This window comes from Podarcis muralis, chromosome 3, assembly GCF_964188315.1.
Source record: "Podarcis muralis chromosome 3, rPodMur119.hap1.1, whole genome shotgun sequence".
Classification (NCBI taxonomy): domain Eukaryota; kingdom Metazoa; phylum Chordata; class Lepidosauria; order Squamata; family Lacertidae; genus Podarcis; species Podarcis muralis.
In genome coordinates, this window is record NC_135657.1 from 52702869 (window position 1) to 52730202 (window position 27334).

Consider the following 27334-nt stretch of genomic DNA (forward strand, 5'->3'; position numbering starts at 1 on the left):
GGGAGCGGCCCACCAAACACTCAGCAGAGCAGCAGCAGCAGCAGTTATGTCCCGGAGGCCTCTCTCCGGCCTCTTATGCTGTGGCGGTGAGTGCAGGCTCCGCCCCCTAGGCCAGATGGAGTTGGCAGAAAAGGGAGCGGCCCACCAAACACTCAGCAGAGCAGCAGCAGCAGCAGTTATGTCCCGGAGGCCTCTCTCCGGCCTCTTATGCTGTGGCGGTGAGTGCAGGCTCCGCCCCCTAGGCCAGATGGAGTTGGCAGAAAAGGGAGCGGCCCACCAAACACTCAGCAGAGCAGCAGCAGCAGCAGTTATGTCCCGGAGGCCTCTCTCCGGCCTCTTATGCTGTGGCGGTGAGTGCAGGCTCCGCCCCCTAGGCCAGATGGAGTTGGCAGAAAAGGGAGCGGCCCACCAAACACTCAGCAGAGCAGCAGCAGCAGCAGTTATAAAGCATATGAATTGACATTAAGTCTTTAAAATATAAAAAAAATGCATTTCTCAACATGTTTGTATTTTCCTATTGTGATTTATCAATTATACTTTTGTATTGGTTATCATGTTCAATGTTTTAATAATAAAACTTAGTTTTCAAAAACACATTAAAAATTGAGGAAAATATGTCCTTGCATATATTTTTAAAACAAGAAAGGTTTTTGGCAGTAATGCCATACTGACCAGAGTCTTCCCGCAATAGAAATTAATGTTGCTTTGTAATTTGTGCTCGGTTCCTTGCTGTCTACATGTCTGTGTAGTGTTGAACTCCAAGAGCAGTTTAGAACTTCTCATCAACGAGGAATCCCCTAAACAAAGCAACAACGAAGTCAAAATATATTTATACCGCTGCCTTTTATTGTGTAAGACTAATAGAAGCTTGGGCCAAATTGGATTTGCCAATCCACACAAGCCTTCCGTAATCCAATTTTAACCAATTCAGACCTGATACTTTGAAATAGATCTTCTGTAATTCAGAGGGTAAATGCCTATATTTCAAAAGCTTAGTACAGGGCATATTGTAGTCTTGGTTTGTTTGTTTTTAAAAAAAAGCCCACCTGATATTCACTTACAGAAAACACATTTGTCTTGATTACCTTTATGTGCAAAGATTGAGCTAAACATGTTTTGAGGTAGTATAACACCTTCATGAGAAATCTCTTTAGGTTAAGAATGGAGAGAACAACACCTACTGCTGAAAGTCCCATTAACCTACTCTCATTGCTCTGATCTCTTGGCCACCCAAGAGCAGCCAGCAGAACTCCACGCTTGTGCAACGGGGTTCCCCTAGATCCAGCCCTCACGAAAACCCTCAGCACCCAAAGCAAAGATTCTCCCAAGGAATGAGAACCCTTTTCAAAGGGTGTGGGATGAGGTACAAGGGGCTGCAGGGGGTGGAAAACTGGGAAGAATTCTGCAGGGATGCTTGTGTACACGGAAGGGTCTTGCCCTGCTTTGGAGCCAAGCCATATAGAGCAGGACAAGGGCACCCCCCTCAGCTAGTCCTTTTCTGCAGGGAGAAACATGTGGGTTTTGACCTTGAATGAGTAGGCTGGCTTGTGACTTAAGAAGCATTTAAAAAAATCAAGGAAACATCTATCTCTATTTCATCTTTCTAGCGTTGAGGAAGTTTAGCTTTCGTAATGAAGAGCATCCAGTCAGGTGAGCCTCCACCTACAGTCTGATGCAATACATCTTCGCTGCAAAGTAGGCCTCTATTCTTTTTTTCTTATTTTGGCATACAGCCAAAACAAGAAGCTGGAGCTATTCACTCACCTATCTAGATCGCACCTTTCCATTAAAGGTGCTCGAGCCAGCTAATGCAACAAATACAACAAAAAGCAATAAAAGGAAAACCCAAAAAGAAGGCTCTTAAAATCATCCATAAACACACACACACACGTTAAAACCAATCGAGACACACATCGTATGAATCAGAGGCCCAGCTAAATAAAATGTATCTGCCTAGCAAGCCCCCCATGAAAAACTGAAGCCTAGATCTTCCCTAGGTGGGTCTAGGCATAGAGTCTTCAGTCATCTGACTACAATGCATTCTTAGTCTGTGGTCATGTATTCTGTAAGTGCATAGAAGACCCTGCTGGGTCAGGCAAATGTCTCATCCAGTCCAGCATCCTGTTCTCACCGTTGCCAACCAGATATCTGAGAGAAACCCGGGAGGAGGACCCTGTGGTTTCCTGCAAAAGATATGCAGAAACATGCTGCCTCTGACCATGGAGACAGAGCATAGCTTTCATGGCTAATAGTCACTGACAGCCTTATTCTCCATGCATCTGTCTAACGCCATAAAACTAGGAGCACAGTGTCTGTGGGCAGCACCCCGTTTTTTAATTATATCATGGTTTTAGCAAAGGCTAAATCATGGGAGGCATGATTTCTCCTCAGTGTCTCATTTCCCCATGTTAGTGCACACCCATGTATTTGCCAAGGAGTTTTGAAGAAGTCTTTAGTGTGCCACCATCCAGAAATACTTGTGTGCAAGTTACTTCAATGAAATTCCCTCTCCTTTTGTCTTTTTCGTTCTCTTGTGACTACGGCCAAGTCCAAAGTCAGTGAAGATGCTCAGCAGAACATCAATGCAGCAGCCTGGACTTTTGCCAACTCAGAAAGAGTGAAAATGGATTCAATTTTTGACTGGCTCAGCCAGGACTATTAGGAGTTATATATTGCTTAAAAGGAAATCAACTCCTTTCATTATTCCACAGTCAGGGGCAAGAGATAGAGACAGTCTACGGCTATGAAGGTCAATGGTTCTCTTCTTCCCCACCCCCGAGAACAAGATACTGGCTCCAGAACTCAGCTTACATTGACAAGTAAGAAGTCTAACCCTCTATAACAGCTGCCAAGGAAAGTCCTTGAAATCATCCAGAATTAATATGCTCTCGAGGCCTAATTGCAAAATTAGAATGTTCTATAGGATGTGTTCTATTTGAAACTGAAGTCCAGAGGTTGGAGGATGATAATTTAATAAAAGTGTATGGCTATTTTTTTTAAATGACTGCAAAATGCAAAAAAAAATTACATGTCATTTCAGGATGGGTGTGGGTAAGTAAAAACAAAAGAGTAACTGGGTTGGATCCCAGTTGGATCACAGTGTTCTGGTGTCTCAACCAACCCTCCAGAGAAGCAATTCAGACAGCTTATGGGGAAAGGAAGTTGGGGAAAGTTGCCTTTCCCCTTCTCCCAGAATGGAGTGGAATTCAGTGCTGAGGGTCTCTATATTTTCTTTTCCTCACAGCCACCTTGGAGGTGGTGTGCCACTCATCTCCTTTTAAAGCAAGTAGCCCCCCAATCTCAAGAGCATATTTCAGGGCGAAGTGGGAGTATGGAGGTGGTGATGAAGGCAAAGTCTTGTTGCACAAACAGAAGCCTGTTCTGCAGGCAGATCAACCTATGGTTCTTTCCGAGGAAGAGAGGGACAGAAAAAGCTTTTTACACCCACAGCTTCAAGCTTTCTAGAACTTTTACATCTTTATCTAGGGCAGGGAACATGCGGCCCTCCACCATCACTAATCAGCAGTTTAGTGATGCTGCTTGTGTAACACTTTAATTGGCTCATGGCAGAGAGATGGATTTTATGGAGCTTCTAGGCTGAGCTGGTCATGTCACACCCCTCTCTCTGGACCCATTTTGGGGAGGGAGCCAAGGCATGTAGAAGGAATAACAGGAGCAAACCAAATCCTCATTCTCAAGGAAAGCTAGATCACCAGGGTTGAGAAAAGCCAGCTGGCTCCTAGCATCACGCAGGTTATGCAGCAGATGAGAGACCAGAGCACCCCCAAAACAAAAACTCTGCCCACATACCCTGCCTGCTGCTGCAAGATTTCATGTGCACAAACCATTTTGCCTTCATGGATTGAGTTATTTCTGCCTCCTCAAATTGCTGGCTGAAAACAGAACCAGACTGAACTTTAGGATGCCAACCCACATACACATGCATTACAAGCCAGGAAAGAAAAGATAGATTCATTTTAAAGCAGTCCTTATCAGTTTAAGCCATTCTCCTCCCTTTGCACACCACACCCCAAAAGTCAACTGCTGCAAAGGGCAGGCGATATAGCTCACCAGCAAGAACATGAAGCTTTCAGGACAAGGAGAGAAACCTTGAACACAGGCACACGCAAGAGAATTTAACGGGCGGTGTTTCACATTTTAACATCCATATAGCAGACAAACCTCTGGACTTACCTACTGAGAAACTGGCATTGCTTTTTATGTCGTATGCACAAATGGTACTCGACCCTCCACAGCCTGTGGCACTACCACAGAGGTTTATTTTGTAGTGTACTTTATCTGGATCAACAGCTTCCCACGTATAACTGAAAAAGAAGAGCGGGAGGGAGGTACAATGAATATGTGCTGCCAAACTACATGTTTCAACAAAATAAAAAAAAATCCTTCCAGTAGCACCTTAGAGACCAACTAAGTTTGTTATTGGTATGAGCTTTCATGTGCATGCACACTTCTTCAGATACATGTTTCAGCCCAGGCTACTCATCAGCATCCTAAATCTAGCAAACTTTTTGTTCATATTTAACACACACCCCTCCCCCCAATGAGCTTTCCAGCACACTGTCAGCAATGCAGAGAGATGCAACAACAAACATCTTTTTGATAAGGCACATTTCAGATTATATTCTGAAGCAGTTTAACCAAAATAAAAATTCATCTTCGCTAAACACATGCAAACCATCTATTGTCACCTCAAAAACATGGAACAAACTAAAAGTTGTGAAGCGCCCTGTGATCTTCAGATGAAGGGTGGGATACAAATTTATTAAATAATATTAATATTAATATGATGGTGAGGATGTATTTTTTTCTGAAATTAGCATTTAACGCTCAGGAATGTGAGACACTGCCTTCCATAGAGGTCCAGCTAGCGTCCGTATTTCAGTCCTACCTAGAGACACCAGGGATCAAACCTGAGAACTTATGCATGCAAAATATATGCTCCACCTACCACCAAGCTACAACCTCTTTCCCAGAATGTCATAGAAGATTGGCCATTAGTTCAGAGGGACACTCTTCCAGCTGCAGTTAATATTTCAATAACAAACTTCTAAGTAACTACCGTATTTTTCGCTCTATTGGACGCAGTTTCCCCCCTCCAAAAATTGAGGGGAAATGTGTGTGCGTCCTATGGAGCGAATGCAGGCTTGTGCCATAGCCGCGCGCAACCCCTCCAGCATGGAGAGGCTGCACGGGGCTAAAGGGGAAGCCAAAACAGCGAGCGGGATCCATCCCGCTCGCTGCCTTGGCTTGTTCCATAGCTGCGCGCAACCCCTCTGGCAGGGAGAGGTTGTGTGCAGCCTATACGCTGCTCTTTGGGGCTGGGGGGGGAATATTTTTTTTCTTGATTTCCCCCCCAAAAAAAACTGGGTGCGCCCTATGGTCCAGTGCGCCCTATGGTGTGAAAAATACGGTATGTATCAGGGGGTAGCTAAACAGATGTTTGAGGACTAAACTCCCATCATCCCTAACCATTGGCCATGATGCCTGGGACAGATGGGTGTTGGGAGTGCAACAACATCTGGAGGGCCACAGGCGCCGTACCCACCTAGTGGAAAACATCAGACAAAGGATTCAACATGTCTTACAGAAGATAAAAGCAAGTAGTTATTGAGAACTGAAGTGGCACTTAACACTTCCATTTTCACATTTGTGTTTACTGAACAACAGGTCCTGTTCCCCCTGCATGCAAACATATTCACCCTTGGAAGCATATGTATTTCTCCCAGTGCTGTCACCCGTATAATATTCATAGGCGCTCTCATCTCAGGAGCCTTAACTACCATATTGGCCCGACTAACGTCATGGGAGCTGCTTCTCCATGGAAAGCCCCCTGCAGCTGAAGTCATGTTTAAAATGACTCAATAAATCAGACAAGAACTTGGACCACACGAGTTTCATTTATGCAATCTAACACGGAATAAACATTCAAAAGAAAAGCCGTATACTTTCCCCCTTTTTTTAAAAAAAAGGTTGGTGTTAACAGAGAGAAAAAGCTTTCAGTTTCCAGTCCCAAATCATGAGACTTCTAGTCAACTGGAATGTATTTGTTATGCCCCTGACACAAAGGCAGACAAAGGGAAGTACAAGCTACCGTACTTAATGCTGTAAGCAATTCTACACTTCTCACCAAGGGAGCCAACCTGACTCAGAGCAGCATTGCTTGTAAGGCTGGGCATTTGACTAGCCCAGAACAATTCAGTCAACTGATGGTCAAAGTACTTAAAACAACATCAGAAGAGAATACTTTTAAATCAACAAGTCTGAGACTTGTGCTAATTACAAAAGCAACTTGAATTGTTAACTGTTTTCCCATGGGCCCACAGATCTTAGCTAGCCCGGATAGCCAGCAGGGTCACCAAATCTGCCAAGGTCTTGTTCCCAGTCTCACATTGTGACAATGGTCACCATCCTTGGTTCCAAGAAAAGTATTTACCCAGATGCTAGTGAGGCACACAACACCAATATTGGGTCAGCTGCACTCCTGAGCACAATTAAAGTGGCTATGCTGAACTTGAACCCGCTGAATGGTTTGTGGTCAGGTTATCAGAAGAAGCCCCTTCACTGGTACAAACCTGCCTGCACTCCAAGATAAACTCCAGAGGTCCTATCTCTAAAAATCAAAGATACTGAAAAGGTTGTTTCTCTGGAGCCTTCCATTTGCAGCCCCACATTTGTGGAAACTCCCTCCCAGGCACAAGACAAGGTCTTTCAAGTAGCACCCCCCCCCCCCCCCCAGTTTGTGAACTCTCACCCAAGTGATATACAAATGGCCCAATCAGTACAAGCTTTTGAAACTCACCTATTTCAGATTGTTTTTTCTTAACGGTAGAAGGTTTGGCTGCACCCCAAAGGCACACTCCTCCATTGTTTCCCAAGACAGATGGCTATTAGCAACAACAACAAATGGTGCTGATTTTGGAAATCGTTTTAAGTTGTTACAGCTAATATATTATAATAGTCTATTGTTTTAGTTAGACTCCTATTTTAAATAATTTCAACTGAAATCTAGATGGCATTTTATACCCAAAATAAATTGTCGTTTTAGGTAAGATGCCCTGTGAGGGCCTTGCCCAAGCAACAGCCTAGAAATGTTTGAATAGATATGTAATGTGGAACTTTTAGGTGATGCTACAAAAGATTAATAAATGGGGTGCAGGAGACGAGGGCCTGTGTGGAGGTAAGGGGAGAAGTTATGGGAAGGCAGAAATGTGAATTAAGTCCAAAAATAGTGCACTAGGCACTGGAACAGACATAGTGATCCTGTATGGACAATAGTCACTCTCCATCCACTCTACCATAAGACCAGTTCTGTCAGATTTCTCCTGCCACTGTCATCTCTAGTAGCCATTCCATTAGGCTATAGGACAAGGAGACACATAGAACTGCAAGGCCTCTGCTGTAACACCAACACATTTTTACTCCTCCTCTTCTTGAAATCTTTCAATTCCTGCTAGTCATTACAATAATTCTGTAACTAACAAATGGTGCCCGATATTGCTTTTCTGTCCTCCCTCCCAAACTGCATCTACTTCAACAAGGCATCTAACAGTGAGAGATTTTCCCCCTTAATCTACAGTATTGCAAAGCACCATTGAACAGCATGAGGTCAGGGCTTAACTTTCTAAATATTCCCCCTTCAAAAAGCTGCAACCCATCCTAAATGGAAAAATATGATAGATTGCCCTCTGTAATTTTGGGTATGATCTCTCTTCTGGAAATGCAATGTTAGTAGTGGTGTAAATCTGCCTATTTGCATTGTGTTGGATTTCAACACATCATGGATAGTTAAAATTTATCAGAAGCATATATAGATTAAATTTTAAAATGTGGCTTTACACTAAAGTTTATATATTGTTCACATCTTGCATTTAAGAAGCATTGTTCTAAATATTTCAATATTGCTTCCTCAGACAAGAGTATAATTGGAAAAATCCCAAAGACTCCACACTGAAATTTACCAAGGGAGCGCATATTTAAAATGCTGGCAGGAAAACAAGAACAGGACATAGCCAAACAAAATACCATATAGATTTTTTTTTAAACCAAGAAAATATAGGCAGTTATGTAGGCAGTTATGAAAGATCATGAAGCTGTAATTGCAAGCTGACACGCAGAAGACTGACTAAGGTGAAGTTAAGTGCTGGTACCAGTGGTGTTGAATTTAGAATATTTCTGTATTTTCCAAGTTTCAACAATTTGTTTTGTTGTTGCTGTTTTGTTTTTGGTAAACATCACTATATTCCCCCCCCCCCACCCGAAAACAAATGATACTGATAAAGACACATCAATTCGTCACCAAGTCAGTTTTAATCTTGACTCAACCAGGCTTTTTGTTAATTTCTGCTCTGTGCTCAATTGCAAGTCTGCAGGCACATGCCAAAATTACCTGCCATGTTCTACTTTATACAATGGCAAGGTTGGAATTGCTGGCACAGCACAACCCAACAGTTTAATAAATATACACAGAGAGAGACCAACCCACTTGCATTGGAATGCTACACAGATTCTCTAAAGCAATGAATTGCTTTATTCATTGCAAAAATGAAGCAAAAACCTTTTCAGTAAAATCCTGCAGGTATACAGCTCACCTCATTCACACAATGAGCCACTGTTTGTGTTTATTCAATGTGGAATGCATTTTTGCACACATAAAGAGTGCTTTTCCAACTTAGTCCTGAACAAAATGTATTCCAAGTATAACCAATTTCTTGTTTTGGTTTAAAAATGTATCTACAATTCAACGTGGTAGCCTCTCACCACTTCCACGCAAAAATCAACAAAACTGAAGAAACAGATTGTAGTGTAACAGTGGCCAAAAGACAAAGCCAAGAAATCAGTGCAGTCCCCAATTCAAATGTCACTTCTGCCATGAACTCAATGGGTGGCCTTACTCAAGCATTCTTCTGTCTGCGTATCCCCATTTGCAATATGGGGATAACTGTTATAGCTGCTGAAGGCCATCTTTTATAGCAAGGCAGGAAATGCGGACAAACCATTCTCTAAAGACTCAATTACTTGCAAACAGTCAAGAGTTGTTGAAATTTCCACACTGGCAGGGATTTATTAAAGAATATTCTTCTGAACAGACAATTCATCTGCAGGGATAGGATCCGAAAATATACTATTTAAGGACGGAGTGCATGGAGAAGATGAAACAAAAGGAAGCAGAGTTTAGTTGTGTTGGTTTGAGGCAGCCTTCACAGGGCTACAGCAGTGGTCTTCTGTGATTGTACAGAAACCTCAGCTAATTAAGACATACCTAAACTTGCCTTGTATCAATGTAAAAAAAAATTATTACAGAGACGTAAGATGGGAAGGGTAATAGCTCAATGGCAGAGCATCTGCTTCACATGCAGAAGGTCACAGGTTCAATTCCTGTCATCTTCAAGTAGGACTGAGAATTTTCCGCATGAAACTCTGGAGTGTCTGCCAGTCATTTAGGACAATAATGAATACATGGACCAAAAGTCTGGTTCAGTATAAGGCAGCTTCCCCTGTTCCTTATTAGTTCCAGTGTTCTCCCCATCCAAAGTTTATTGTTTCCTTGGAGGGAAAGTTTCAATTAGCCATTAACCTCATTGGGCTTGGAATATCTCACCACTTAGGGGTTCCTCTCTTCCATAGCAATACAAAATGAGATATGTAATGCATTTGCAATGCATTTTGAACACCCAAAGGTGCCAAATAATTCTTTAAGAATTTTGAATAAATGCTATTTACAGTTTGCTTAAAGTAACAAGATGCAGCATACTAACGCAAGACATCTATGCATGCTAGGCTACTCCAATTACAGAGTTGCCTATGAAGGAGACATAGTTCAGTGATACTGTAAATGCTTTCCATACAAAAAGTTTCTGGCATCTCTAGGCAGAGTCAAGAAGGGCCCATCTGAAATCCTGGAGAATTGATGGTAATCAGTAGAAACTATCTTCAGTTAAATGTATCATATCAGACTTTGTCTAAAACAGCTTCATACATTCATAAATGTTTGCATAAAAACATGATGGGGGCTGAGCCTCCTTTCCACAGAAAGCGAAACATACTGAACTTTTGAGCTGGCTATCACAACGCAGGAGAGCAGGCAAAGGTTAAATTAACAACTTCTCAAGTTAACAGCAGGAAAAACCTGTTCTGGTTACTAGATTTGCATTGTTCCAAGCATACCATATGCAATTATTTTAATGGTGCAGGATCCAACCCACTGAACAAGTTAAATACACAAGCAATAACTCTAGTTATACTTCCTAACAAGAAGGAAGGTCTGAGATAGGCAATTAAGTTCATTTCGCAACGCCATTCTCCCAAGGGAAATTTTATGCAAATGTGTTTTGACAAAGTGTAATTGAGTCAATACATCACAGCTGTGAAAAACCTCAATTACTATCCAGGCAAAAGCTGCCTAGGAATGAAGACTGTTTTAACAGTTGATAGAAAGCTGTGGACGTGATGCCGGTGCCCCTCACGTCCAGGCATTAAGGACACTGCTCCAGCCCAGTACTGACTTGTATAGTACAGCAGATGGCATCCCAGCTAAACTCCTTGAAGAAAGCACTCCTCCTTGCATAAAATCACTTTAGAAGTTACAAAGCAGCCCCACTGCCTGCACAGATAACATGTCTGAAACAAACCCGAGCGGTTCCACCTATGGGCGGGATGGCATTAGGAGCGGTTGCGTCCTCTGCGAACTAACACAGAAGGCGTCTTTTACCAGACACACAAACGCACATTTCCCTAATACAACCGAGGGAATACAGAAGGGCGGGAGGCAGGGGAATTAAAAGGTACGAAAAGGCTACTTTAAAGACTAAAATACGAGATGTCCCATAACCGTTACAAATACCAAAAAAAGAGGAAGCCGAAGCAGCGCTTGTCTGAACGCTCAGCGTTTCCACCTGCGCGCCAGGTGCTGCACGGAAAGGGGAAGCAGCAACTCGAGTTTTCCGGTTCCGCGCGCCGCCCTTGGGCGCCTGCCAGCTGTTCACCAGGGGCAGCTCCCCGGGACGGAGGAGGGGAGCCAGGCACTCACTCACCGGCACAGCTCCTGGTAGCTGAAGCTGCCCTGGGCCGCGGCGGCGGCGGCGGCGCTGCCTCCCTGCTGACTCGGGAGGACGATGGCGAGGAGCAGCAGGACGAGAGGGAACCCGGGTCGAGCCCCAGGCGAGGAAACCTGGAGCGGGCGAAGCCCCCCAACCGGGGCCCAGGCGCGGTCGCGTCTCATGGCGGGGCTCGGGGAACTCGGTGCAGCTTCCGGGGCTATTCCGCTGACATGGTCGAGAAGACGGGAGAGAACAGGCAAGCGGGTCATGTGACTCCCGCCCCAACACACGCCAGAGCCGCTCATGTGACCCGCCCCGCGCCTGTCACGTGGCGGCAGTCATGTGAGGCGGGGCGTGAAGAGCGGCCGGTTTCCGACGGTGAGGGGCGGAGGAAGCGGCCGAGGCTGATAGGCTGATGAGGCTGCCGCTCACAGGCTGAAGCTCACGCGGGTGGCTGCATCCAAGAATGGATAAGCCCAGAAGAAGCCCCCGGATAAGAATCGTAGAACCGCAGAGTTGGTTCACACGTGCGCGCGCCCGCTTCACTTGATTTGACTCCGGGGCTCAGCACTTCCGACTCGCGTCTCAACTGCCGGGTGGGCGGAAGGATTCCCGCCGGGAACGCGGTGCACGCGATGCGTTAGGTGTGCAGTGGCTCGTCCACACGTGCAAGGCAGCCGTGGCAGTGAGGAACATGCGTGCGTGAACCAGCCACAAGTGCCTAATTCCCAAAGAAACAAAGGCACGGGGGTTCTTTTTGGAGGCTGTGACAGGGCCCCTAGAAACTTCTTTATTACATGGAGAAATTAGAATAACGGTTTTACTCAGCATGGGCGGTGGTTACTAGAATGGAGGAAAGCCTCCGTGGGCTCACAAGTGGAGAGACAGCTGCTGCACTCGGGTCCTGCTTTGGACTTATATAGGTGTCTGGTTTGCCACTATAAAAACAGGATGATGGATGAGATGGACCATTTACCCGTCTCAGAAGTACATACTCTTCCTATCTGAAGAAGTGTGCATGCCCACGAAAGCTCATACCAAGAACTAACTTAGTTGGTCTTTAAGGTGCTACTGGAAGGAATTTTTTTTGTTTTGACTATGGCAGACCAACACGGCTACCTATCTATACTCTTCCTATGTTCAGAGATATCTTCCAGGACTCTTAGAAAAGAGGCATTGGGAAAACTTTGTTGGGTTTCCGAAGGCAATTAAGGCATGAGACTAAGCTTCACCCAGAGTTTACTAGATATGTTTTCAAAATAAACCTTTTATTTTTGCTTATTGAATACATTTTGCTTGATCTGTGATTACTTATTTATATTGGACATGCAGGCCTGGTTCTCATGACACTTGGGTCGTGTTCATCCTCTGGTCCTCCAATGTTGTCTTTATAACTCACGATTACAGAGTTTAACCATGAGCCATAGTTTGAATGACACCTTGCCTTAGCTCTGTGTGGTGTGGAGTAAAAAAGACTGGAGGAGGAAGAAGGCTGCTTATTTGTAAAGTTCGGCTTACCGTGTCATGCAAACCAACTTGTAGCCTAGTTCTATCCATATTTACTCAGAAATAAGCCCTGCAGAGTTCACTAGGGTTTGTTTCCAAGTCTGTGTAAATAAAAGAGAGCAATCTTAATTTGAGGAGTGCTTTATAATCTTTATTGTGTACACTCTTGTAATGAGCTTATAAAGTAGACCTGTGTCACCAGCAGGTTCAATTTAGTCCCTGGATTTTCTCTTCAGTATTTTTGGTAAAAACATATCAAGCCTGATGTGCCGCACCTTACTGTCCATTTTCCAGAATCCTATTCTTACCTTTAGAACTCAAGAAATGGGTTCCTATGGACTCCTTACACAGAGATCACTTTTGGTTCAAGTCCTCAGATGAAGCCTCTCATTATTGCTTTCTTGTCAAGCTGCCCACTGACATCCTAATTTAGCCGTATTTGGACTTACTAGTTTCCTTCTTAGGGTTGGTGGACAACTCCCTTGCTGTGATCCCAGTTTGGAAGAAGATAACCCGGCTGTCCTGTTCTTACCGTCAGCTTCACCCTCACCTGCCCTCTGCTAGGTGCCTGGGTATCAATGAGTGTAGCTGCCTGTGAATAAATACTATCCACCTCTTGCCTGGTGTGTGAGCAGCAAGTTAAATATGCACTTGTGATTCACACTATCTCTCCAACAAGTCCTGGATATGCAATTAGTAGGATAGTAGTAAATGAGGGAGGTTCTTACATATCTTAACATTTGCCAATATTCTTTCTGCAGAGCAAAGGTTCCCTCTCGTGTGCTGTGATGATAAAGCCCGAATCGTATACTATTGCTATTTCCACTGGGTGGCAGTATTATGCTGTCTAAATCTTATTTTAATTTGTGTGATCTAATTCTGAAATATTGTCATAGTGATTCTCAGTATGGACAAGGGAACATGATCAAAATTGCATTCTTTTATTTTAGAATCCCTAATCCACCCTGTGAATGGTACATGTAATCATTAGATTACATTCAGGACTACTGTACATATATGAATAGGGAAATCCACCCGAGCAGGACAGTCCCCACCCCTAGGAGCAGTGGGTCAGAGTAATGATTGCTGCATCCAAGGTTTTCCTGATTCCTGCTGGCCAGGGCTGCTGAGGGGCCAGCAGAGGTCAGTGGAGGGTTACTTTCACAATGCATGGGTAGGCAAACTAAGGCCCGGGGCCCGGATCGGGCCCAATCGCCTTCTAAATCTGGCCCGCGGACAGTCCAAGAATCAGCGTGTTTTTACATGAGTAGAATGTGTCCTTTTATTTAAAATGTATCTCTGGGTTATTTGTGGGGCATGGGAATTCGTTCATTTCCCCCCTCAAAATATAGTCCGGCCCACCACAAGGTCTGAGGGACAGTGGACTGGCCCCTTGCTGAAAAAGTTTGCTGACCCCTGTCCTAATGCCTTCCAGGAGCAAGTGCTTTGTTTGGCTGCAAGTTTACTCCCTGGGACTTAGTAGGTATGTTTAAGGTTGCCCTGTTAAATATCCAGGTGTGGGTTAATATGTGGCTTGTGTATGTTTAGGTCAGAGCTTTTGAGTTTAAAAAGCAAAACAAAATGGGGAAAAAGATAAATTCATACATACAAGGAGATAATAATAACAAGCCCTTTCTGTTAGGAAAGGACTGTAAATTATGAAGCAATTATGAAGCAAATAAGGGAAATTCCCATTTCCCAAGTAACTCCTCAAATGTTGAAAGAACGCCTGGTTTAAAGGTAAAGAACCGTAAAAAGAGATGCCTTGAAGTTGCCCATCAGCAGTTAGCAGTGAACGACATGTGCACAGACCCCCTGTTCACAGTCTTTCCCACTATGGTGAGATGTGCAGCACTTCTACTTAGATTATAACAATTATTCCTAAATTTAGGTAGAACTGCACCATTTTTTGGTGACATATTTCTTCTTTAGCAGTGCCTAAATGGCCACCTTAAGATGAAGTTAAGCATTAAACTATCAACCTAAAGCCCTTGGTTGCATCCATACACCACTTCTGGGATCTGCAATCTTCCTATACATATTAGGCATGCATGCATGCATACATGCATACATACATACATACATACATACATACATACTCACTCCTCCCAGAATGGCAGACTTGTGCCTTTTCCTTATTTTCACCAAATGGATGCTGGATTTGTACAATTACACCAAAGACACCTCAAGAAAACTGACACAATTCTTAGAAAAAGGAGGAAGAACCTTGAGGGGACACTTTAAATCAGCCAAGAATCATCCCTGTTGAAATTATCAGAGGAGATTAACAAGGTCTTTACAGAGAATTTCTGTGGGATCTGCTCAAGTGTAGCACATCATGTGCAAAATTAGGGCCGCCATACGTCCTCAATTTCCCGGACATAGCTAGGATTCATCCGTCAAAAATGGCATCCAGGCAGAATTTTCAAAAAGCAGGAAAAATGTATGTGAGAACCCAGACACATTAGAAATGTTTACTTTTTGACGATTTTCCAAATTTTGGTAATTATGCAAAAAAAGTAAACAACTTTGGCCAAAGAGCTCAACAACTATTGTGTCCAGATTTTCACTTTTTGAAATATGGCAATCATAGGAAAATAAGCCAATCTGAATACACTCCCAATAATTTTATTGAGATTTAAACTCTCAAAACTTTATCCAGGTTACCAGCATTCTTCCCAATCCAAAATATATCTAATTGTTGAGGTTTCGTATGTATAGCATTTCTAACCTCTGCCAAGAGAGTACAGAAAACATTTAATAGACATAGCCTGTCATGATAGGATCAGCATGAACATCTGACCAGATGTGTCATAGGCTTAGGTTTGGGAAAATATAATTCCATATCCTCATATTCTCAGATAATTACATGTGTTTGTTGGACAGTCAAATTCAGTCTGCCAAATGCTGATAAAACGAATGGAAGTCCAACAAGAGCGTTTGATTGAGTTGAAAGCAAATAACGTGGGAGCAAAGAAGTAACATCTTTCTCCTGCTAGCAAGATATATTTTCCAGCTGTTACAATTCTAGGAGACCACAAATCCCTTCCTGATTAGAAGGAAATATTTTGAAACGGTCCCCTGGATAGCGATTGGTAAGTAGTGCTAATAAGATACATGCTTTTTGTTACTATACAGCAATTCAATCTGCTCCTTTCAGTTAATTTAGATAATTGCCCAATCTTTAAAACCTGAATTTAAGGAAGCATGGCAATCTTTATTGATTTTTGGAAGGTTAGATACGAAATTAAAATGGATTACTTCTCTATTCTTTGATTATAAGGTAGAACAGAAGGTTAATATTGATATTTCTGTCTGATATAAAACAGGAATGTATTGATTAGATTCATGTGTGTAAATATCTTTGTGTAATAATATAATTTAATATTTATGATTCACATCCAAACAGTTGAAGAAGACAGAAACTGAAGCATTTTGCTTAAGTCTATAATCTCTCTGTTTTGTTAGTCACTGTAATATGAGGTAGTTTTCAACAAAGTTTTACTCAGAGTAGGCTCGTTGAAATTAATTAACCTAATGTCATAATATGAGTTAATTACAATGGGTCTACTCTGAGTAAAAGTTAAGCCCTATCCTTGATTGATAGAATTTAATCTAGAATTTAGGGAACAAACTTCGTTCAGGATTGCATCTTTCTCCTGACTTCTGTTTCCCCCAGGAACTGAGGGTCTGGCTTCTGAGTAGACGTGTACGATTGCACTGATATATGCACTAATATATTGCACTAATATGCCTCCAGGCATATTATAAGGCAGCATAAGGAAAGGGGTGATGCTTCAAAATGAGAAACAATGGTTTCTCTGCCCCCTTCCTTTCCTAAAAGTTGGCCTTTCTAGCTGCTCTTCAGATTCATCTGGCTTAAACAGCATGAAAACAGTTATTTTCTGACTGGTGAATCTGCAAATGTGCCTGATTATTATTTGTACTGGTGGCTAAGTAGCCTAGTTGGTAGAGCATACATTTTGCAGGCAAAGGACCACAAGTCCATGATCAGGCAGGTCCAGGAAAGACTCCCATCTGAAATCCTGGAATGCCACTGCCAGTCAGAGTGGACAATACTGAGGTACATGGATCAGCAGCAAAGCACAGCTTCCTTTGCTCTAATGTAATGAAGACTGTTGGAGATATAAAAAAATATGGATGCGCTTTTTGCTTTGAATACCTTTCCAGTGCCAGTTCTCCTTTCACACACATCCAACACTGTATCCTCTTCCCAGAAGCACTTCACCGGGTGGCGTGGAGCCTCTATGCTCTCTTCCCGGCAGCTGGGCAGCTGTTGCTTAGTGGGAGAGAGGGAGAGGGATGAGGTAGCAAGGAAATAACCTTACACTGTTATGTGCCCAGCCAATTGCTTTAATCAGTGGAATTGGCACCATTACAGGTGCCACATAATATCCCTTCCGCATTTGCCAGAGCTCAATATTTAATGTGGCAGCACATGCACTTTGGAACTCCCTGCCTGTTTATATCAAGCAAGGCACCTTCACTGTATTCTTTTTGGGGCCTGATAGAAACATTCTTGTTTAGACAAGCCCACCCAGTTATTTAGAAAGTCTGTGTGCATTTTACTTTCTGTTGTGGTTTTAACTTTCTCTTTGTTTCAAATTATGGCTGTAACATTTTTTAGCAATTAATTTCATTGTTTTATCTTTTTTGTAAATCGCTTTGAGGTTTCCCCCCTACAATCAAGCAGTGTATACATTTTTTGAAATAAAATGATTAAAGAGATTGGTGCAGATGCACTGGCAGGAGCACCAAAACTGGGTCCTGCTGGTGTGTTTGCACTGCAACGACCTCCCAGCACGCAGCAGCAGCAGCCCACCTGCCAGGAAGCTGGCAGAGCAACTCCATCCCACCTAGTCGGCTGCTTCTGTCTCTTCCTTGCTGGCAACCTGATCATGCTCTTAGAGACCATTCACAGCATTCCCCACTTACATCCCTGCTTCACTTAAGACTTGCACTTCATCCATATAGAATCCCTTCTCTCTCTCTCTCTCTCTCTCTCTCTCTCTCTCTCTCTCTCTCTCTCTCACACACACACACACACACACACACACACACACACACTCTGTTTAATCTGCCTAACTGTACTGCTCATATTCAGGATTTCAGCCAATCAAATACACCCTCCAAGATACTACTATTTTAACAAATTCATTGTATTTTGAGACAAACGGAGGCCAACAAGTAACTACAGTGGTACCTTGGGTTAAGAACTTAATTCGTTCCGGAGGTCTGTTCTTAACCTGAAACTGTTCTTAACCTGAGGTACCACTTTAGCTAATGGGGCCTCCTGTTGCTACCGCACCGCCGCCATGCAATTTTTGTTCTCATCCTGAAGCAAAGTTCTTAACCTGAGGTACTATTTCTGGGTTAGCGGAGTCTGTAACCTTAAGTAGCTGTAATCCAAGGTACCACTTTAAACAAAAACAGCCAAGGCTGTCAAGGATGGAAGCAACACGAGCAGGGTAGCAAAGGAAGAGGCAGACAGATAATCAGGGGTGGGGAGTGGGGGCAAGACTCCACAAACACTTCTCCTCAAGGAAAAGCCTTTGCAGAGTCTCGCCACAGGGAGGAGGCGAGATTCCGCAAGCATATTGAGGCTCTGGCCAGTACTGGAGTGTACGCAAGCCGCTGCTGCGAGGGATGAGGAGGAGGTGGGCTTCAGCCAGCTCTCGTCCCTTGCAGCTTTGGCTTGCTATGCTGTGGTACTGGCCAAAACCTCAGTGCACCTGCGTCACCCCACGCCTTCTCCCCATAACAAACCTCATCACAGCACAGACTTCCTAACAGTGGTGACAAAGTGCTGGTGCGTCTGAGCATAGTGGCAGAGGAGGTCATGGGGCCTGCAGAGGCCAGATCTGCCGCCCCACAGATCCTGCCACCCAAGGCAGTTGCCTCACCTGGCCTCATTGGCAGGCCGGCCCTGATATCAGTCGTGTTTGCCGAATAATGTGTCCACTTGAACAAGAGAAATGTGACTGCTTTCAGATTGGCAGAACCTTGTCCTCCAGGGGCATAGAAGAAAACTGAACTGACATGCTCTTCCTTTTTTGGTATTGCTAAGATGTACAGTGAAGTAAAGCAACTGGTGAGGCTCTCTGGCTCCCCCCCCCCCTTCTTCTACAGTACTCAATTTGTTTTGCTGTTTATCAGATAAATTCCAACAGACTACACTGGCAGCCTAAGCCTATATACGTATACTCAGAAATAAGCTCCACTAAGTCCAATGGGGCTTACTCCCAGGTAGGTGTGATTCGGACCATGGCTCCAATTCAGTGACTAAGTATTTGGCGGGTATCGAGTTTATGCATAGCAATGGGCACAGCAGAAGTGTGGGGTTTCTGGCCATCGTGAAGCCTTGCATTGTGAGGAGGCAGCTTCTCTTCACGCCACCCCCTATCTCCAAGTGGTACAAGATTCCAGGGGGTTCCTGGTGCTTTACCCAGAGTTCATGTTTCCTTTCAGGAATGAGCCACAGCGGAGACTGTGGTGTCTTTAGGATAGATGGTTTACTCACACATATATGCAACCTGAGTCTACAATGGAGAGGTTCACAGCATCAGCACTCCAAGAGAGTCTTCCTTCCATAGGTGTGACCTAGAATAGGATTTTATGTGGTCCTATAACTCCCAACTCCCTTCTCTAACCCATATTGCTTCTAACCCTAACCTCGCTAAGCTTTGGCTTTATCGTCTAACTCTGAATAGAGGGAGGGAGCCCAACAATTTGCCCCCTCACAGCAAGACCCTTTGATTCTTTTTCCTCTTAATGGCTCTTCCCCCCCACCCCCCGGTTATCACTTCATATGGAAGTTTTGTTGTTGTTGTTTAGTCGTTTAGTCGTGTCCGACTCTTTGTGACCCCATGGACCAGAGCACGCCAGGCACTCCTATCTTCCACTGCCTCCCACAGTTTGGTCAAACTCATGCTGGTAGCTTCGAGAACACTGTCCAACCATCTCGTCCTCTGTCGTCCCCTTCTCCTTGTGCCCTCAATCTTTCCCAACATTAGGGTCTTTTCCAGGAAGTCTTCTCTTCTCATGAGGTGGCCAAAGTATTGGAGTCTCAGCTTCAGGATTTGTCCTTCCAGTGAGCACTCAGGGCTGATTTCCTTCAGAATGGATAGGTTTGATCTTCTTGCAGTCCATGGGACTCTCAAGAGTCTCCTCCAGCACCATAATTCAAAAGCATCAATTCTTCGGACATTTGACTTACTTAAAGGATTAGACGTGTCAATAGCACATGGTCTAATACACAAGACCTAATACTGGCTATATCCCAGTTTTAACACCCCAAGCACTAATTAAGTTCTAACACCTACTGGACCCACGTACTTCGGGTGTCTGGCACCCACAAATTCATAACACCATTAAGATGCTTCAGGATTTGTGTGTTCTGCTGTGTTATAGAATCCAAAAAAAACTAGCAGCAGAACAAAACAGAAAATGCAGTCAAGAAAGGAAGGGAAGGGAGAAAAGGATGCTGCACAGGAGTTGGGAGGCCCTCAATGTATATAGCTGTTTGTGCAAGAATCATAGCTGCTTCAAACCACAGGAGGGGAGAGTGCTCTTGTGTTCAAATCCTGCTTTCCCGAGCCACTGAGAGAACAGGATGCTGGACTAGATGGGCCACTGGCCTGATCCAGCCAGTTCTTTCGTTCCTGTGCACAATGGTGGGGGGGGGGGGAGAGAATTGGCACAAGAGCATATTATTAAACAAAGGAAAAAAGAAAGTATATGTGTGTTGGTGCAAGGAAAAAGAAATATATATAAAGGGAGAATTCCCTGGATGCTAAGAACCAAGTTTGAAGCAAGTACTCTGGTGAGAGAATCTCAGTAGAGATAGAAAACAGAGCAAAGCAAAGCATGGAAATATAGACTGTTAGACCTTTAAATATGTCTTCCCAAGCGAGTTCCAAAATAGTCCCCTCTTCCCCTAGCATAGGAAAAGACCACACGTTTAGTAAGCTAAAAATGGTTTACTTAGAAACTCTTCAAAGGTCAGGTTCGTGTGTTTTTCCATACATCAGTGAGAGAGGTAATAAAACTCCATTTAGTTCCAAAGCGATGAAAGTTCCTAAATGATTAGCAAAGGAACTGAAAAATTGTTTGTGAGATCAATACGACAAAGCAGGAGCAACCAGCTTAGCCTCTTCACATGCTGAACTTCTTATGTAGACTGAAGGGGAACAAAGGACTGGTTATCTCATTCCTTTCAAGGTGAGCTAAGCTTTGCAGGACAGCTAATTCTATGGTCTCAACCCCTTCAAGCATTAATTAGACTTAAGCATGTTGGTTATATGAGGCTGGTTGTCCTGGAGGCTGGGGGAGCTGCCATTTAGAATTGGGATCAGCAGATGGAGCTATGACACATACACCCCATCAGAAAATAGTTTTCAGAAAAGTTTTTCAAATTCATAATAATCTGAGGAAGACAATAAGATCTGAGGTTGGGCTCTGTAAACATCTTGGAGTGATGTTCCTTAGGCCTCCACCTATGCTTAACTTGTATATCTGTATAGAAAGGTAGTTACTCCAAAACATCAGTTAGCTTCCAGTGACCTTCTTCCAAAGGCAATTCAAAGCTAGTAAGGACTGCACTCCTGGAACTTCTCAATGGATAATGTACTGTTAGGGGTAGCATTCCTTGCAGCCTCAATTTGGAAACACGAAGGAGACCCTTATGAATATTGTTCTTTCCACACAAAGAAATAAGTCCAGCGCTCTCTCTCTCTCTCTCTCTCTCTCTCTCTCTCTCTGTGTGTGTGTGTCTGTCTGTTTCAGGACCATATTGGGTATGCTCCCTAAAGGATTCATCCTAGCGCTCACGCTCTCTCTCTCTCACTGCAAAATCCTAGCTGCCTCTGTTGAATTCCCAATGTCACCCCAAATTTAGAGATCAGTCTTCTGCTAGAAGTGCCTTGCAGACAGAGGAGACTTGGAGAATCCCCATGGAATCATGGAGTTCTGGAGTTCAGATCAGGGTCACAGATTTCTCACATTGAATAGAGCAGCATTTCTCAGATAAGGTTTTGTAATCAGTCACGGAATTAGAAGCTGAAAAAATTGTTTCCTTCTTTGGTTTAAATACCAGCTACACATATGTTTTCCATTGGGAGGGGAAGGCCACTACAGGGGGAGGGGAGACGAATCACTTCGTGTGGCACATAACATATTTTGTATTTCTAGAAAGTAAGAACATAAGAAGAGCCCTGCTGAATCAAACTGGGCCAGCTTCCTGTTCTCAGAGACAGATGCTGCAGGGAACAAACTGGGTGCTACTTCACAAAGGTGTTCGCCAAGAGGGTTGCACTCACCACTGAATTGCACTCAGCAGCTGTCGAGTTCCTGGTCTCTGCAGTGCAACTGTCAGTAGGGAGGGGGAATGCATTGTCTCCTTTCCCCCCTGTCCTCACAATTAGAAGAAGAAGAAGAGTTTGGATTTGATATCCCGCTTTATCACTACAGGAAGGAGTCTCAAAGCGGCTAACATTCTCCTTTCCCTTCCTCCCCCACAACAAACACTCTGTGAGGTGAGTGGAGCTGAGAGACTTCAGAGAAGTCTGACTAGCCCAAGGTCACCCAGCAGCTGCATGTGAAGGAGCGGAGACACGAACGCGGTTCACCAGATTACGAGTCTACCGCTCTTAACCACTACACCACACTGGCTCTCACCACACTGGGATTCAAAATCCCAATCAAACATTAGCCCTGCCCCCAAATTTAGTTGGAGCCAGATCAGGATTTCCAAGGGTTTGCCCAGATTGTGAGTATGAGCTTGGACCCGTCATGCCAAAAATTGGAGGATGTCATGCCAAAGTCACATTGTGGTCCACCATATTGATTTAAAATGGCTTCCGACATCCAAACATCAACAAATACTGCAGTACTCAGCAGAGGAAACCGCATGCCAAGATAGTTGATGGTAATCTTGAGAGGTGGCCCAACCTATTCCAAAAAATGGGTGAGGTCACACCAAAGTCACGTTTCAATCCCCCATCTTGATCAAAATGGCAGTCAATCTCCAAACGTCAACAAAGACTACTGCCCCCACCTCAGGAACCCTTGTGTCAAGTTTGACAATGATATCGCAAAAGGAGGCTGAACCATGACGGAACTGGAAGACAGACAAACCACTTCCCAAAAAGATATCGTAGATTTTCATACTCATGAAACCAACGTGAAGGGGGGCAATGGCAAAATCCATATTAAGTGCAAACAATCTTATCTTTGCTTACAAGGTTTCATTTTTTTAAAGCCCAGGGTTGGCTAACACTTGGCCCTAGCCGGAGTGACCAGTGGTTATGATGATGGAAGTTGTAGTCCTGCAACATCTGGAAGGCCTTCTTTGTAAAATGTTATTTGTAAAATGTTACCTCATTCCTGCTTGACGACTCTCCCACTTCACCTTAAATAGACTTGTTTCCCGGGCTGGACTTGCCATACAGCAGGGTGAAGCAAGCAGTTTCAGGGCACCATAAAAGTAGGCAGATGGAGTCAGGCATTCCAGTCTGAATGGTGCAACAATGCTTGCTAAAGTGTTGGTCCTGGCAGAGAGTGGATGGGGACCATTTGTGTTCTGTAACAAGCAAATGACACGGGCTGGCACTGGTTCATTTTTATATTTTTTCAATATATTGTCCCCGCATCACTCATTGTTGATAAGCCAGACATTTCCTTTGTATTCCAAAAATACACCTCATTTATCTTCTGCATAGTGAACTAAAGTAAAATAATGTGAGGGTTGCCATACCCCTTTCCCCAGCTCTGCCTGGAGATGCCAATAAATGAACCTGAGACGTTTTGTAGGTAAAACATATGTTCTACCACTTCCTCAGAGTCATGGGCTCTTCCTTTAAAAGCAGCATTTGTGAAGCCTCTTAAATTGGCCTTATATCTATGAGGAATTTTCTCTTCCATACCTTTAGGGACTCTCTATACCAGTGTTTCCCAACCTTGTGCCTCCAGCTGTTTTTGGCCTACAATTCCCATCATCCCTTGCCACTGGTCTTGCTAGTCAGGGATGATGGGAGTTGTAGGCCAAAAACATCTGGAGGCACAAGGTTGGGAAACACTGCTCTATACTATCCCCATGTGTCTTTTCCTTGGAACACTTGGAAATGCCCATCTGCAGATCTAATACTGAGCAACCTAATAATGGAATTATATTTTTTTTCCACAGGGAAGACAGCATTCTTGAACATTTGGGAAGTGTCCTGATAAGAACCAAGCCAAAGGCTCATTTAATTCGGTATTGTGTTCTCACAGTGCCCAGCCAGATGCCAACACAAGCAGGACCTGGGTGCAACAGCACTCTGATTACAGAGACAAGGTCCTTTTCTAATCATACTGCTAATGAGACACGAAGTGACACTGCCAGAGATGAAGTCATCATCACCATTGTGACCTTTGCTTCTATGCCTGTCCTCATTTTGGGACTAATCGGCAACGGAGCCATTTTCCGGTTTCTCTGTTGTGGAATCAAACGGAATACATACACCGTATATATACTGAACCTGGCCATTGCAGATTTCACAGTACTCATCTCTTACACGATATACATTGTTTTCAGTGTGATTATATGGGGGGAACTCACTTTTGAGAACTACATATATCCTGTAATTGATATCTTGTCTCTTTTTGGCTACAACACCAGTTTTTTCCTATTAACAGTCATTAGCATCGAGAGGTGTCTTGGTGCTTTTTTCCCATTCTGGTACCATAGTAATCGGCCAGAACATCTCTCGGCCATATTATGTGCTCTTCTATGGATCTTCTCTTGTGTGGTGACTGGTGTAGAATATTTCACCTGCTGGGGAACTTATTTTTCATTTGAAGAACCATGTTACAGAAAGCATGCCATAGCAAATCTATTCCTTCTCACAATTTTTGTGATTTTTATTCCAATAATAGTCCTTTGCAGTCTGAGCCTGTTGGTCAAAGTATGGCGAAGATCTTCAGCACGGCTTTCCCTTACCATTGTTATCACAGTTGTCCTCTTCCTCATCTTTGCATTGCCACTCAGGATCTCAGCCTTTGTCGTATACTGGCATCCAGGAAAAAAACTAAACGGGGCTTTCTTTAATATTTCTTGCATTCTTAGTGTAATCAACGGCAGTATTAATCCTTTTGTGTACTTCCTTGTTGGAAGACGAAAACAGCAGAGGTCTCGGGAGACATTCTCTGCTGTGTTTCATCGATCCTGGAAGGATGAGACAGAAGTGGTGGTGACACAACAAACACACGTTCACTGAACATCGCCCATGTGGGCTTGGGGCCGATGAGTGTTGGAATCCAACAGCCTTTGGGAGGCCCCAGGTTCCCCATCTCTGCTCTAGAAGCTGTTAGAGTAATGTGACTGAAGTTTTTTTTTTAATTCGAATTTCATTATATACATTAAACATACATCTAAACCAATCTTATTACAAATGTATTGTGTTACATATGAGCATATTTACAACAGTCTGTAGATGAATGCACCACATTGTGCCAGTGTTCAATAAAGGATTTCCAACCCAACAGAGATCTGTTCCGTTTCTGACTTCACTCTCACTTAATTTGGCAATTTACCTATGACAGTATAACCAGGACCCGCCTTTCAATGTCATGCCAGAGCCCTCCTTCCGCTCTGGAGATGGTAGGCTCTCCTCAGTCCTAAATTCCTCCATCAATCAAAGCTTCCAATAAAACAGTTGATTAAAAACAAGGTATGGAATATAAATACAGACCAATATCTCAGCAGCATGCTATTTTCACATGACTGGAAACATACTCCATCAAACTTAAGAGTCATATGAAATTTAATGTCGCACTAATATGATCGTTCCAACAGCACAAGCATTTCGGCTTTCCAGTGGAACAATCTACCATTTCCTCTGCCTGTGTGCTATTCTAGGGGTTCTCCTGACCCTTCCCCCCAAAAGAGCTGATTCAGAGAGAGCAGAGGGGCACGAGGAGAGGCCCAGTTGTGCTGACTCCCACTACTGCAATTATTTTTTGAATCTTGCCCAAAGAAATCAATGAGACTTAAGTTTGTCATGAGTAACTGGTCCAATTGATTTCAGTGCATCCTCTTGAAGCATGACTAAGTCTGGAGTCAATCTAGATTGAACAAAAGCAATAAGAACACTTGGCAGAGCGCATGCCTCTTAACATCTTGAACCTGTTTCCTCACGGTAGAGCACGACTGACGAATTTTCTTAGGGAGCAAATTCTACAGTACTGTACAGGTGCCACAAAATAATAATAATAATAATACACCCAGAGCTGTATTTCAAGTAATTGTTAATCATGCACCAGGTGGAAGGGGCAGTTGAAATAACAGCTCTCAAGCAGATCCCAACTCAAAGAGTTCAGGGAAGGGATTGTATTCTATTCTATATCTAGTATGAGATCATTTGGGGCACTGGAAGTTAAAATGAATTGTATTTGGCCTAGAAACACATTGGTGACCAACAAAGTAAATACAAAATCAGTGTAAAGAGGATATTTTGCAGCTAGTACAATAAATAGTAAAGCCAGGCTGCTACATTCAGAACAAATTGACATTTCTGAGCTGTCCTAAAAGGCAATGACACACAGGGTGCATTCTAGAGGTTGTATTCAACCTAGGGCTAAGGCAAACATTCTGCCAGTGCAAGTTTTCTCTCTCTGCACAACTGAACATTCTCCCCCCATAAACCTTGAGTTTGTTTTGGTGTTCCCCACCCCCCAACTTTCAGGATCGGATTTGTGGACACTTCAGGACACGGATGGTAGAAAATATAGAGGAAAGTCCCTGTGTGTGAGCTGAAGGTGTCCACTCAATGCATTTTTTTTAATTGAATACTGTCCTCGTAGTCATTTCATTTTTAAAAAATATTTATTAAGAGTTTCAAAATTACAAAAAGAAAGGAGAAAAAAAAGAAGAAACAACACTACAATACATAAAAAAGAAGAGAGAAAAATACATAAAAAACCAATACAACAACACAACAACAAAAAGAAAAAGATACAAATCCCATATTGGATATCTTTACCTTTCATTTGCTTGTTTCATTGACCTCCTCAAACCTCCCTTTTTGTATTCTAGCTTAATTAGTTGTTTCAGCAAATTCTTTCCATCTTTCTCAATTTTTATTATATAATTTATCTTAACAGTCTAACCTATTACTTAACTCAGCAGATCCTTTCCATCTTTCACCATATTCTGTTATTCAATTTACCTTAATTTATTTAGCCTTATCTTACCATAAAATACCTTAAAGCTTAAAACTTAATACTTATTTATACATAACTCCTTATATCATTTCTACTAAAGCCAGATAGTTTCATTCCAACATTTTCCCTAATATTCATTAATTTACACTAATTCCCAAAATAACAATTTTTCTTTATAAACTTTCTTCCAATCTCCATCCAACGTCCCTTCTTCCTGGTCTCGGGTTGTGTCAGTCCTTACTGTCCATTCCATCTAGTCCATCAACCTGGTAATCTTATGTCCGAGGCTCTTAAGTCTCTTCCATGCCCCTTCTGCAGATCTTCTTCTTCTTGTTTATACTTGCACTTTTCCTTATCTTTTGTTGGTCTCTTTTTTAATTTCTTTCCTTTCTCATTGAGGAGTAGGGGGTTCCAGCCCAAAATTGTCTCCCCTTATCAGACCAGCCCATTCCCCAGAGTCCCACTCCCCGCAGTCATCAGCGTAATCCAGAAAATATTTAACAGCATGTTTCAAAGCCCCTCCGAAATTAAGAGGCTCCTCAGCTCCAGAC

General features: G+C 43.3%; 2 protein-coding genes and 1 non-coding gene across 3 annotated transcripts in view; 2 read left to right on the forward strand and 1 right to left on the reverse strand.

Moving 5' to 3' along the window:
• The window catches only part of IGF2R (insulin like growth factor 2 receptor), a 71875-nt gene extending 60516 nt beyond the window's left edge, over positions 1-11359 (reverse strand). Inside the window, exons 1-3 of the mRNA XM_028723827.2 lie at positions 11052-11359; positions 4195-4325; positions 673-797 (exon numbers count right to left, since the gene is read on the reverse strand). Coding sequence (XP_028579660.2) covers positions 673-797; positions 4195-4325; positions 11052-11326 — 531 coding nt within the window. The 5' untranslated portion in view covers positions 11327-11359. The remainder of the gene's footprint in view (positions 1-672; positions 798-4194; positions 4326-11051) is intronic.
• TRNAV-CAC (transfer RNA valine (anticodon CAC)) lies at positions 9335-9408 on the forward strand. Its single transcript has one exon. It is a non-coding gene; the product is annotated as a tRNA-Val (tRNA).
• Positions 11360-23771: 12412 nt separating the features above from the next.
• LOC114593357 (proto-oncogene Mas-like) lies at positions 23772-24878 on the forward strand. The gene has a single exon (XM_028721712.2). The coding sequence runs from the start codon at positions 23864-23866 to the stop codon at positions 24836-24838; it is 975 nt and encodes a 324-aa protein (XP_028577545.2). The 5' UTR covers positions 23772-23863; the 3' UTR covers positions 24839-24878.
• The last annotated feature ends 2456 nt before the right edge of the window (positions 24879-27334 follow it).